This window comes from Piliocolobus tephrosceles, chromosome 5 (assembly GCF_002776525.5).
Source record: "Piliocolobus tephrosceles isolate RC106 chromosome 5, ASM277652v3, whole genome shotgun sequence".
NCBI lineage: Eukaryota > Metazoa > Chordata > Mammalia > Primates > Cercopithecidae > Piliocolobus > Piliocolobus tephrosceles.
Genome location: NC_045438.1, coordinates 82,948,495 through 82,961,792, shown reverse-complemented (window position 1 = coordinate 82,961,792; position 13,298 = coordinate 82,948,495). Strand labels below are relative to the sequence as shown.

Sequence of the window (13,298 nt, the reverse complement as noted above, 5' to 3'; positions counted from 1 at the left end):
AACCACTATCCCAAGTTCAGTATTTATTCTCACTCATGTATACATTAATAGACATATATATCCCCAAACACACAGAATTCATTTACATTGTTTAAAAATGTAAAGAAATATTAAGTTGTGTGTATATTATAGTTTTCCTTTTTCATTCAACACTGTCAGTGAGATACACCTACATTGAATGTTATGTAGTACATAACTACAGTACATTAGTTCCTTTTGATGGCTCTATAAAACTTCCTTTTATGGATGATCTATAATTTATCATATATTTGCTTGCTGATGGACATTGTAAATATTTCCATGTATATGTGATTACAATGATATGTGTACAGTCTCATGTACACATGGCTTACTCTGAAGGGTGATTTGTCGGGTCATAGGTAGGACTGCCTTGACCGTACCTGGAAGTGTGTAAATAGCATCTGATGCTTCAGACCCTCACCAACAATTGGTGGTGTCAGATCTCTTACTTATTGCCAATTTGAAGGGTGTGAACAGGTCTTGTTTTCATAGCAAAAAAAAAAGGAAAGAGATCTGTAGGACAGAATCTAAATGCCTTCTCCCACCGCACCTCACCCCTGCCACTTATGGCGTTCCAATACAACTTACTTTTAAGAAAGTAAGAAAACAGAAAGCCAATATAATTAGGGGTGTTTTCTGGCATTTTTCTATGCTCCAAACATCAATAAAAATGTATCCCTAGTCTCTAGGTAAATCAAATATTAATTATACAAATGGGAAACTATGAAGAGAGAAAACGCAAATGGAGTCCTTCCCATCCTTCACACTCTACAGAGTTGTTTAGAATAAAAGACAAAAGCCAGGAGCAGTGGCTTGCGCCTGTAATCCCACCTACTGGAGAGGACTGCTTGAGTTCAAGACCAGCCTGGACAACACAGTGAGACCCCATCTCTAAAAAAAAAAAAGTGTGTGTATATATACATATATATATATATATATATATATATATATATATATAATTAGCCAGGCTTGGTGGTGCACACCTGTAGTCCCAGCTACTCGGAGGCTGAGGCAGGAGGATTTCTTAAGCCCAGGAATTTGAGTTTACAATGAGCTATGATCCTATGATCCTGCCACTGCACTCCATCCTAGGTGATAAGAGTGACAGCCTGTCTGTAAAAATTAAATAAAATGAGGCCGGGCGCGGTGGCTCGTGCCTGTAATCCCAGCACTTTGGGAGGCCGAGGCAGGCAGATCACGAGGTCAGGAGTTCGAGACCAGCCTGACCAACATGGTGAAACCCCGTCTCTACTAAAAAAATAATAAAATTAGCCGGGCGTGGTGGCGCATGCCTATAATCCCAGCTACTCAGGAGACTGAGACAGGATAATTGCTTAAACCTGGGAGGCAGAGGTTGCCGTCAGCCAAGATCGAGCCACTGCATTCCTTCCTGGGCAACAGAGCAAGACTCCATCTCAAAAAAAAAAAAAAAAAAATTAAATAAAATGAAAGGCAAATGTCGGATGCTGGGTCAGCAGATTAAGCATTAAAAACTAAAGGTATTACTGTATGGTTCCACATAGATGAAATTCTAGAAAAGGCAAACTAAAGTGATAGCACTTCAGTGGTTGTCTGGGGCTCAGCGTTTCAGGGGACCACCTGAGAAAGGGCACAAGGGAACCTTTGGGGTGGTGGAAATATTCTATATCTTGAAGGAGAGGTGGTTACATGGTGTACACATTTGTCAAACCTGTGGAACTGTAGGCTTAAAATGAGTGCATTTTATTGCATGTAAATTACACCTCAAGAAAAGTCTTTAACTGAGGAGGGGAGTTAAGGGAACATGTCTGTGAGCAAAACTACCCAATGTCAAGAGAGCATCACATCTTCAAAGATTGGAAATTGCTACTCTAACCTCCCTGCCAAGCATATAAAATGGTCTCATTACCAACTAACTGATAAAGAAGCATGTAGCTACAAGGACTAAAAAGAAGAAAATACTTGGTTGGTTAGAACAGAGGGACTGCAGGTGATTTTTCCCATTGTTTATTACTTTCTATGACAAATAAACATTAATGTGAAATACACTGCATAGTTTCTACTCTGAAATTAGATCTGGGGATTATGGGCAGGTCACAAACACCAGCACAGGTCAAGAAGAAACTCTCTTTTGGATCCACAGGCACATGTGCAAGGGCTTCAGGAGATATGGTGCATTCTGCAGGCTGGGGAGCAGGGCTGGGGTGTCACCACAGATCACGGGAAACACTCTTGCTTTCATTCTTTTTTATTTCATGACATTCTCTGAGGACACATTTTCTCCTTGGGGATATATTTATCTGGCAATCCTGTGACTGTAAGGAATTCATGAACAAAAAAATAAAAATATGAGGTGTGAGACCAAAATAGCACTGCTTAGAAATAAAGGAAAGGGGCTGGGTGTGGTGGCTCATGCCTGTAATCCCAGCACTTTGGGAGGCTGGGCAGGTGGATCACAAGGTCAAGAGATTGAGACCATCCGGGCCAACACTGTGAAACCCTGTCTCTACTAAAAATATAAAACTTAGCTGGGTGTGGTGACTACTTGGGAGGCTGAGGCAGGAGAATTACTTGAACCTAGTTAGCGGAGGTTGCAGTGAGCCGAGAACGTGCCACTGCACTCCAGCCTGGCGACAGAGTGAGACTTCATCTCAAAAAAAAAAAAAAAAAAAGAAAGAGAAATAAAGGAAAGGACACTCAAGTGCTGTGGAGACACTTCCCTAAAGTTTTGATTTTCCTGTCAGTGCTTCTAATCACATCCAATAAAAGTTCCTGCAAACATGATTTTTACACACTGCTTCCAACAGAAAAGTATACTAGGTTTTGAAACTGCTTATTTAATTATTCCTTATTTTAAATAAATTACAGTATTCAACAATGCTTTTCCTACTCTTTATTTTTATGTGTGTTTTTTTTTCTCCTTTTGAGACAGGGTCTTGCTCTGTCACCCAGGCTGGAGTGCAGTGGCACAATCATAGCTCACTGCAGCCTCAAACTTCTGGGCCTAAGCGATCCTCCCGCCTTGGCCTCCCAAAGTGTTCGGATTATAGACATGAGCCACTGTGCCCAGCCTCTTCTTTTTAAAAGTATAACTTTAGGCCAAGCGCGGTGGCTCACACCTGTAATCCCAACACTTTGGGAAGCCGAGGTGCGTGGATCACGAGGTCAGGAGATTGAGACCATTCTGGCTAACACGGTGAATCCTCATCTCTACTAAAAATCAAAAAATTGGCCGGGCATGGTGGCGGGTGCCTGTAGTCCCAGCTACTCGGGAGGCTGAGGCAGGAGAATGGCGTGAACACGGGAGGCAGAGCTTGCAGTGAGCCGAAATCACGCCACTGCACTCCAGCCTGGGCGACAGAGCGAGACTCCGTCTCAAAAAAAAAAAAAAAAAAAAAAGTATAACCTTAAAAAATGAACTTCTCAAACATTCCTATATCTTTCTCTGCCCCACAAAAAACACCCAAGAGAAGAGCCAAGCATAGTAGCATGCATCTGTAGTCCCAGCTACCTGGGAGGTTGAAACAGGAGCCCAGGAGTTTGAGGCTGTAGTGGGTTATAATCACACTTGTGAATAACCACTGTGCTGCAGCCTGGGCAACATAGTGAGACCTTGTCTGAGGAAGAAAAAAAAAAAAATTCAAGAAACACAATTAAAATAAAAAACACATTTACCAACCTAAATTGAAGGTCTGCCTTCAATTTAAAAATAGACAGATGTACCTATTTTAGCCATATTATAACCATATTAGAAACACCTAAAAGAGATTACACTGTACATTTGAATTCCCATAAATGCAAATTGCTATGTAAGCACAACATGGTATTTAAGTAAGTACTTACTAACCCATTGTCTTGTAATGATGAGTCATCTGGTTGGAAATCTACTCACCCATGGGTAGGACTACTACAGCTACCCAGTTCAATAACTACAGAAACAGCTGCTGCGTGACTTAGGGAGAAAAATGGAGCTTAGAAGAGAGAGATAAGCATGACATTCCTAGAGGCTCCCCTTCCCTACAGCAGCATGCACACACCCCATCCACTCCCCTCGAGCTCTAAGCTCCCTAATTTATGGTGCTGGCAGACCTGAGACAGTAAGGCAGGGGATACTGCCAAGACCACAGATGGGCCAGAAAACAGGTCAGTACAAGTGGGACAGTCAGGAAAGCAGCTGCTGACAGCAGGCCCTGGACGTGGTGCAAGTAACACACGTGTTTCTGGGTAGGCCCATGGGAAGAGAGTAAACTGCTGATCACCGATCAGGCATTGGATTTGAAGTCTCCCTCCTCCACATCCCTACCAAAAAGGAAAGAAAGAACCCCTCTAACCATTGGCCATGCTCCCACAGCCATACACGTACACAAATGCAGAGGCTTAGTTGAAAATTTTGTTATTACTATTAAACAGGCACCTAGTTCCTGAATGAACTTACGACCCTCTCAGGCATGGGGAGTCTACTCAGAGGATGGTTCTCGAGCATGGGCTCAGAATGATATTATCAGGAATAATCTTTGTAACACTTCAGCCCTAACAGTTCTGGTGCTCCTAGAAGGGCCGGGTGTGCTTAGTGGGGCAATGCACACCCACAGCTGGCCAACCTGTCTCACTACGGGTCCACAGTTCCAGGGAAAGGGTACAACCTGAACCTCAGAGTTGGTTCAGTGCATGCAGAGAAGGGCTGATGCCATTTATTTCCCCCTAGCTGCAAAAGGGAGCCCTTGGCGACCCTTCAGGCTGGGCCACGGGTCATGGGCATTTTCTTAGAGCCCCAGACATGGATAGTTTGGAAAGTACCAAAATGCCCCATCCTGCTGCAATCCCCTTCCTAAAATGTATCTGCCTGATACGCACCTGTGGTCCTACTGTCTCCCTTTGCCTCCCCTTTACACCAACTCCAGTAGAAAAGCCCCAGGATATAAAAAACCCAGGGTGCCAAGGAGCCAATGCGGAATACTGGAAAAGAACCTGCTACAGAGATGACTCGCGACTGGGAATGGAGCTCTTCAAAGCATAGGAAACGGGTTCCCAATTCTTGGCTTCCAACAAAGTGAAAGGAGAACCTACTCCAGAAGCCTGTTGATAAACTACTAAAAGTAATTTTTCATGATAGAAAACTGGGTGATTTAGGGGATATAACTTGGAAGGAATCTGAATAGCTAGACGAATGCTAGAATAAAACTCACCTCATATCCACCTACTTACTTATGTGAACAAAGTTTCTCAGTGCTTATAACTATATAAACAAAAAACAAAAATAGAACTGATGCCAAATATTGTCTTATTCAAGCATGCATAATGAAGTGGAAAAAATATCAAATATCCATCTTCTTAAGAGGGATATTTATCTCAAATTTTACTTTTTATATTTAATAATCATCTATAAAATACATAATATAATTATATTGTCTTAAGCAATAATTATAATAATTTGTTTCAGGGTCAAGCGCAGTGGCTCACGCCTGTAATCCCAGCACTTTGGGAGGCCAAGGCGGGTGGATCATGAGGCCAGGAGTTCAAGACTAGCCTGGACAACATGATGAAACTCAGTCTCTACTAAAAATACAAAAATTAGCTAGGTGTGGTGGCACACGCCTATAATCCCAGCTACTCAGGAGGATAAGGCACGAGAATCACTTGAACCCAGAAGGCGGAGGTTGCAGTGAGCCGAGATATCACGCCACTGCACTCCAGCCTGGTGACAGAGTGAGACCCCGTCTCAAAATAATAATAATAATAATAATTTGTTTCAGAAGAAAAATGTTCACACCTAGAACTTTATCTTCATAGGAAATAATAAACAGTTGAAAATGTAAATTGATACACGTTTTTGTTGCAGAGAACCTGTGATCTTTTGTAGATGTTGACCAAGGGTACCACAGTGGGGATGACATATTTGGCCTGAAGGGGCCCCTCCATCAGTGAGGTTTCCTAGGTCTATGATTTGCTGAAGTGTCAATTGTTCCCTAATGCTCAATGGGTTGATTGTTGGTCACGGATGGAGCATTTTATCTTTGGAAAAGTCTGAGAGCCCCGACCAAAAAAACACTTGTTTGGTAGAAAGGTCTATTCCAGAGTTTAAAAGCCAAACCAAAAACATGGCGTGGGATGGAGGGGACTGGCCAGGCCATCATACCCCTGAGACTCTGAGATTTACCTGTGAGTCAATGACAAATATCAGTGCTCCTGTTCCCCGGAAGATCATCTCATAGTCAAATGTAGGGTCAAAAAAGTCAATCTGTCCCGGGAAGTCCCAAATCTGAAAATTGACAAAGGAGCTGTTGGAAACATCTTCCCGGCATATCTTGTTAGTGCTCTCCAAGAATAGTGTTTCGTTGGGAGACATTTTGTGAAAGACAACTTTCTGAATAGACGACTTGCCGCTTCTCCTCAGGCCCATGAGCAGAATTCTCGGCTTCACCTCAGTGCTGAAGGGGTCGCTGAAGTCCAGAACTGGAGAAACCACAAAATGAGAATGAAGGTGAGATGCTTTCACAGCGGTTAATTAGAGGAGTTTCACTTCCACCTCAAATGTGATTTATGATTCACAGATGATGCCACTCTTCCAAAGAGAGTGCTAACGGCATCCCTCCACTTAAACTCCAAGTCTTGCTGACCTCAGAGCCTGAACACTTAACCACTGGTCTATACTTCCCACCAGGCAAAAGGGACAGCTTTTGCTAAGTGCAAAACCCTCAACAATGCAGTCTCGCCACTTCTCACACCGTCCCAGGGGCCAGACACCAACATAATGCCACATCACAAGCAGGGACTCAGGAGCACGAAGAGAGATTTATTTCCAGGAGCAGACTGTCTGTGGAAAGAATCCAGGTCTGAGCATTCAGGAGCCATATTGTTCTCTGAGAAGTCATCACTAAAGAGATGCTTGGTGACGTGAGTTATGTCTCTCTCAGTCACCCTCCTATGGCTAGTACTCTCCCAAGCCACGAAGGCCTGGAAAGAGGGCCTTGGACTAGACATCGCAGGTTTGGACTGTGTTACACAGCCGATGCAAAGTCTGTGAGAGGCAGACATCTCTCAGGCCCACCCTGGTTCAGGGCCCCCCATCCAGTAAGGTAGCTACTAGCCTAATACAGCTATTTAAATTAAAATTGATTAAAATTAGCAATTCAAATTCTTCTCCTCTGAGGTTTCTAGAGAAGCCAAGTTCATAGACACAGAATGTTTTCAGGGGTTGGGGGAAAAGAGGAATGGGGAGTTCTGTGTTTAATGGGTATGTAGTTTCAGGTGGGGAAATATGAGAACATTCTGGAGATGGATGGTGCTGAGGGGTGCATAACATTCACATTGTTATGCGCCCCTCACCACCAAAAATGGTTAAAACTGTAAATGTTATGATGTGATATATATTTTATCACAATAAAAATTTGAGGTTTCCCCAGTTTTATCATGGCTAATACTCAACAGCCACATCCAGCAAGTGGTTAACATACGGGACAGCACAGACACGGAGCAGTCCCCAGCCTTTTTGGCACCTGGGACCAGTTTCATGGAAAACAATTTTTCCAGGGACCAGTGGGGGTGGCAGGGTGGTTTCAGGATGATTCAAGCAGGTTACATTTATTATGTACTTTATTTCTATTATGATTACATTGTCCTATATAATGAAATAACTCTCAAGCCACCATAATGTAGAATCAATGGGAGCCCTGAGCTTGTTTTCCTGCAACTAAACAGTCCCATGTGGGAGTGATGGGAGACAATGACAGATCATCAGGCATTGGATTCTCACAAGGAGCGTGCAACTAGATCCCTCACATGTGCAGTTCACAACAGGGTTTGCACTCCTATGAGAATCTAATGCCACTGCTGATCCCTTGAGCCCAGAGGTCGAGGCTTGAGCCAAGGAGGTCGAGGCTGCAGTGAGCTGAGATCACACCTCTGCACTCTAGCCTAGGTGACAAAGTGAGACCAGCTCAAAAACAAACAAACAAAAAAAATTCATAGAATTTAACAGTGTTGATAATTGCACATTTTTTGTGAATATACTAAAATCCATTGAGCTCTGTACTTTAAAAGAGCAAATACTATGGTATATAAAGTATATCTCAATTTTTTTAAAGGTTTCATGAATACACAAAAATAAAAAACCCAGTATAAAACTCAAAGAAGAATCAAGAAAAGAAACCAACGTCTTAAGAAAAAAAAAAAGAGCTGGGCACAGTGGCTTATGCCTATAATGCCAGCACTTTGGAAGGCTGAGGTGGGAGGCTCACCTGAGGCCAGGAGATCGAGACCAGTCTGGGCAGCATAGAGAGACCTCTGACTCTATAAAAAAAAATTTTTTTTAATTGGCTGGGAATGGCGGCATGTAGCTGTCATCCCAGTCACTCGGGAGGCTAAAGTGGGAGGATCCCTTAAGCCCAGGAGTTCAAGGCTGCTGTGAGCTTTGATTGCACTACTGCACTCCAGCCTAGACAACACTGCAAAACCCTGTCTCAAAAAAAAAAAAAGAATATAAAAAAATATAGAGATGTATATATATTAAATTAGTATCCTAAATTTCTTATTTCCTTCTTAACTGTACCTCATTATGTCTTTCTTTTTCTCTGGTCTAACCTAATCCAATACAGACTGAAAAGTAAACTTTTATTTCCCTAATGCAACCAACAATTTTTCCCCCAAAACTCTACAATTGTCTAAAACACAGATTAATACTTGATAATATCTTAGTAAATTTAATTTACTATATATAATACTTTGATGTTTGAATTTGCAATAGCTGTAGGCAAACATACATATTTCAGATAAAACAATGACTGAATAAAGAAAAATTAAGCAGGTACAGATGTGCATAGACATTACTCCACTATAAGCAACTCCTCAGCCCTACCTTATCCACCCATACTTTTCCAGTTCAACTGAATCCAAGTCAACACATTGCTGATGACATACAATGTAGGCAGTAATGTGGAAGTAAATGACCCAAAATGTAACCAGCTTTCTTCTTCATCAGTGATTATATGCTACCCAGTCACAGTACTGCCATTACAAGTCAATCTTAGCAAGAACAGGGCATGAACTGAAAATGAAACAGGACTTCAAGTTTAAAAATATCAGACAGATAACATGTTCATCTTCCCTTCCCATACTAAATCCCTAAAAATAATAGAAATGGTATGCATAATAAACAAATAGGTGGACAATGAAATATGGATAGCTAAGTTTGAAACAAAAAGGAGAACTCAAAATTGACAACCAGGAAATCCTTAAGAAACACAAAGATCAGATTGAAAAGGGAATCTGCAGTCCTTGACTATGAATGGCAGCGTTCTGCTGTAGAGTGTAGAACTGATGGAATCCCACCATAGGAAGGATTATGAAGACAAGCAACAGAGTCATTATTTGGAGAATAACAGTGAAAACAGCCAAGCAGATAAACTCTGTGCACCACGGCCCACTCACCCAAACTTACCTCACTCAGAGGTGGATACAGTACCGTCTTCCCTCCAACATTTCCTTGAACATCAAATATTCAAGTAATGCCAAGATCATGGAAGACAATATAGACTCAACAAATGGAAGAATGTACACCTGAAGAAGCAGAGTTAATAACGGAATCAGAGCAAACTGTCAAGCTAAGTATACTTCAAATATTCAGAGATATGAGAAAATATGGCATTCATGAAACAAGAACAGACAGTTTCAGAGGAAGTGCAGTTATGAAAAAGGGGTATATAGATCTTGGCAATAAAAATGTATGCATTAAAAAGCAGAATAAACACACATGAAGATGGAAATAGTGGACTGGCTAGTCAAAGTCTCTCAAGATGCAGTACAAAACAATAGAGCCCTGGAAAGTATGAAATCAAAGTTAAAGTGGCATCAGGAATAAGATTCAGAAGAACCATTATTCTACCAAAGAAGTTCCAAAAGGAGAGAATGCAGAATATGGGGAGTAAGCAACATTTGACTAAATAATAGATAATCCTTTCCTAAATTAACAAAAGACAAAACTCAAAATGAACAAACTCACAAAATAAAATGGAGAAACTTAAACAAAAACAAGCCCACACTTAAAAAAAAAATCATAGTGTAACTTCAAAATATCAAGGATATCTATAGGAACAAAAAGAGAAGTGAAAAAAATTAAAAAGCAAGGATAATAATAAAATCCTTAGAAGGGGGAAACAATTACCTATGAAAGAACTAGAAAGACATCAGATGCTTATCAACAACACAGATATGAGAAGACAACAGAATAGATCTTAAAAAGACAAAAGGAAAAAAAATCTGTGAACTCATTAATATACCAATCATATCATTTTTCAAATGTGACAGTGAAATAAAGACATTTTCAGATATTCAAGGACTCAGAAAGTTTATTGCCCACCTAATCCCTTTGAAAGAATTACTCAAGGATGTAACTCCTGAAAGAAAAATACACCCAAAATGCCATACAATGTAATCAGCAATGGAAAACAATGAATGGTAAAAGAGAAGTAAGTCAAAGAATGCTATGGTTGCTGCTAGAATAGCATAGTTAAGTTTTTTTTTTTTTAATTTAAGGATAACCATTTCAAATATAAATATGTACCAAAATGCATTTTAAAATAATCCAGAAGGATATACAGCAAAAGGCAAAGTGTAGGTAGAAGGAGAATTTAGGGGGATCATGAAAGGAAATTTAGTTTTAATTTTAAAAATGAAATATATTCACATATACAATTAAAATTGGTTTTGAAAAGGAAAGAAAAACAATTTTTAATGTCTAGGGAGTCATGAGGGACACTGAAATGGGAAGGCGGCCAGGCCTGGTGGTGCACACCTGTAATCCCAGCACTTTGGGAGGCAGAGGTGGGAGGATCGCTTGAGCCCAAGAGTTTGAGACCAGCCTGGTCAACACAAAGAGACCCTGTCGCTACAAAAATTTTAAAAATTAGCCGGACATGGTGGTGGGCATCTGTAGTCACAGCTACTCAGAGGCTGTGGTGGGAGGATCCCTTGAGCTCAAGAAATTGAGGCTGCAGTGAGCCATGACTGTGCCACTGCACTCCAGCCTAGGCAACAGTTAAGACCCTGTCTCAAAAAGAAAGAAAGAAACAACAATTTGTTGGACATGGTGACACATGCCTGTGGTCCCAGCCACTTGGGAGGCTGAGGCAGAAGGACTGCTTCAGCCCAGGGGTTTGAGAACAGCCTGTGTAATAGCAAGACCCCAACTCTAAAAAACAGAAAGAAGGGAAAAGAAATAACAACTTAAATCTATGGAACTATAATCTGTCAATGAAAATAAGTAAATAAAACAAAATTTACAAAGTAAAAAGAGACAACAACTGACACACTGTTTTATGTTTTAATTTACAAAGCTTGGACCTTTAAGTTTAATTCCAAAGAGGCACAAGTTCACTGAAAACCTTTCATACTCCCTTTCACTTTATTTGCCAAACACAAATGTTTCAAAATATAAAATACTCCTTAAATTGTGATCTCAATTCCACATTTTCTCTTTCAGCTGTGCTCTTAGAGTTTCTGTTTTATGCATACAATAAAAATGTGGGTTAATGGGCCCAAAGTAGTTGCTTGGTAAATGTTGGTTAGACAAAAAGATATGTAAAACATGGTTCCCATCTTACAGAAACTTAGAAATTCAGTCCAAACTATGAGTGTTGGTGTAAAGACAGACAAATAGATCACTGGAACAGACAGGGAAATAAACCCACACACACACAGACAACTGATTTTTCACCAAGAGGTAAAGCCACTTCCATGAAGAAAGGACAGTCATTTTCACCAAATGACTGATGGACCAACTGTATATCCGTATGCCAAAAAAAAAAAAAAAAAAAAAATTCAACTCACATCAACTCAAAATTGGTTGGCCTAACTGTCAGACCTAAAACTATGAAACTTCTAGGAAAAAATATTTATGACTTTCCATTAGGGAAAATTTTCTTAGATATGACACCCTCCCCCCAAAATTGGTAAACTAGATTTTATTAAAATAAAACTTCAATACCCATGAAAACTAAAAAAAAAATAAAAAGAAAGAAAAGCACAACAAATCCACAAATGAAGAATCTGTTGGGACTTAAAAGACAGCAGCAACTCTCAAAAAAGTAATAATCAAGTAAAAGAAAAACATCAAATGACATTGTTAAGTAATAAAGACAAGACAGACGAGAAGAAAGTATCTGCAAATCATGTATCTGGGAAGGGACTTGTATGCAGAATATATGAAGAACTCTCAAAACTCATTAATAAGAAAACAAATGACCCAATTTTATTTTATTTATTTATTTATTTATTTACTGAGACAGTCTTGCTCTGTTGCCCAGGCTGGAGTACAGTGGCTCAATCAGAGCTCACTGCAACCTCCACCTCTCAGGCTCAAGCAATCCTCCTGCCTCAGCTTCCAGAGGAGCTGGGACTACAGGCACGCCCCATCACGCTGAGCTAATTTTTTGTAGAGATGGGGTTTCGCCATGTTTCGCCCAGACTGGTCTTGAACTCCGGGGCTCGAGCAATCCACCCACCTCAGCCTCTCAAAGTGCTGGGATTACAGGCGTGAGCTGCTGCACTCAACCAATGACTCGATTTTTTTTGTTGTTTGTTTTTTGTTTTTTTGAGATGGAGTCTCTCTCTGTCACCCAGGCTGGAGTGCAGTGGCACGATCGTAGCTCACTGCAACCTCCACCTCCGGGTTCAAGTGATTCTCCTGCCTCAGCCTCCCAAGTAGCTGGGATTGCAGGCGCGCACCACCATGCCCGGCTAATTTTGTATTTTCAGTAGAGACGGGGTTTCACCATGTTGGCCAGGTTGGTCTCGAACTCCTGACTTCAAGCCTCCCAAAGTGCTGGGATTACAGGCATTACCCACCACACCCGGCTGACCCAATTTTAAAAGTGAAACAAGCAAAAGATTTGAAGAGACAGCTTGCCCAAGAAGATTTATGGAAGGTAAAAATGCATAGGAAAAGATACTCAATACATCATTAATCATTATAAAATATAAATCAAAACTATAATGAGATATTATTACATGCCCACTAACATGGCTAAAATTAGGAAGACACAGAGTAACAAGTGTTGCCAAGGATGTGGAGGTACCAGAGCTCTCATACACTGCTGGTAGAAATGTAAAATGATTCTGATTTGGAAAGCAGTTTGGTGGTTTCTTAAGAAGTTGAACATACACCTATCTTCTTATTCCTTCCATTCCACTGCTGAGTTTTTACCTAAGGGAAATGAAAGTTTTTGTCCATATAAAACATGTACACAAAGATTCATAATAACTTTATGTGTAATAGTCAAAAACTGGAAACAACCCAAATGTCC

The 13,298-nt window shown here is 40.7% G+C and overlaps 1 protein-coding gene and 1 long non-coding RNA gene across 4 annotated transcripts in view; one reads left to right on the top strand and one right to left on the bottom strand.

Moving 5' to 3' along the window:
- RRAGD (Ras related GTP binding D) overlaps window positions 1–13,298 on the bottom strand; it is a 46,109-nt gene that overhangs the window by 18,288 nt on the left and 14,523 nt on the right. For both annotated transcript variants that reach the window (XM_023205278.2, XM_023205279.2), the window contains exon 2: window positions 6,158–6,453. In XM_023205278.2, the coding sequence (XP_023061046.1) occupies window positions 6,158–6,453 (296 nt within the window). The remainder of the gene's footprint in view (window positions 1–6,157; window positions 6,454–13,298) is intronic.
- LOC111538079 overlaps window positions 1–13,298 on the top strand; it is a 56,007-nt gene that overhangs the window by 31,955 nt on the left and 10,754 nt on the right. For both annotated transcript variants that reach the window (XR_002730200.2, XR_002730199.2), the window contains exon 3: window positions 6,395–6,481. This is a non-coding gene — a long non-coding RNA (uncharacterized LOC111538079). The remainder of the gene's footprint in view (window positions 1–6,394; window positions 6,482–13,298) is intronic.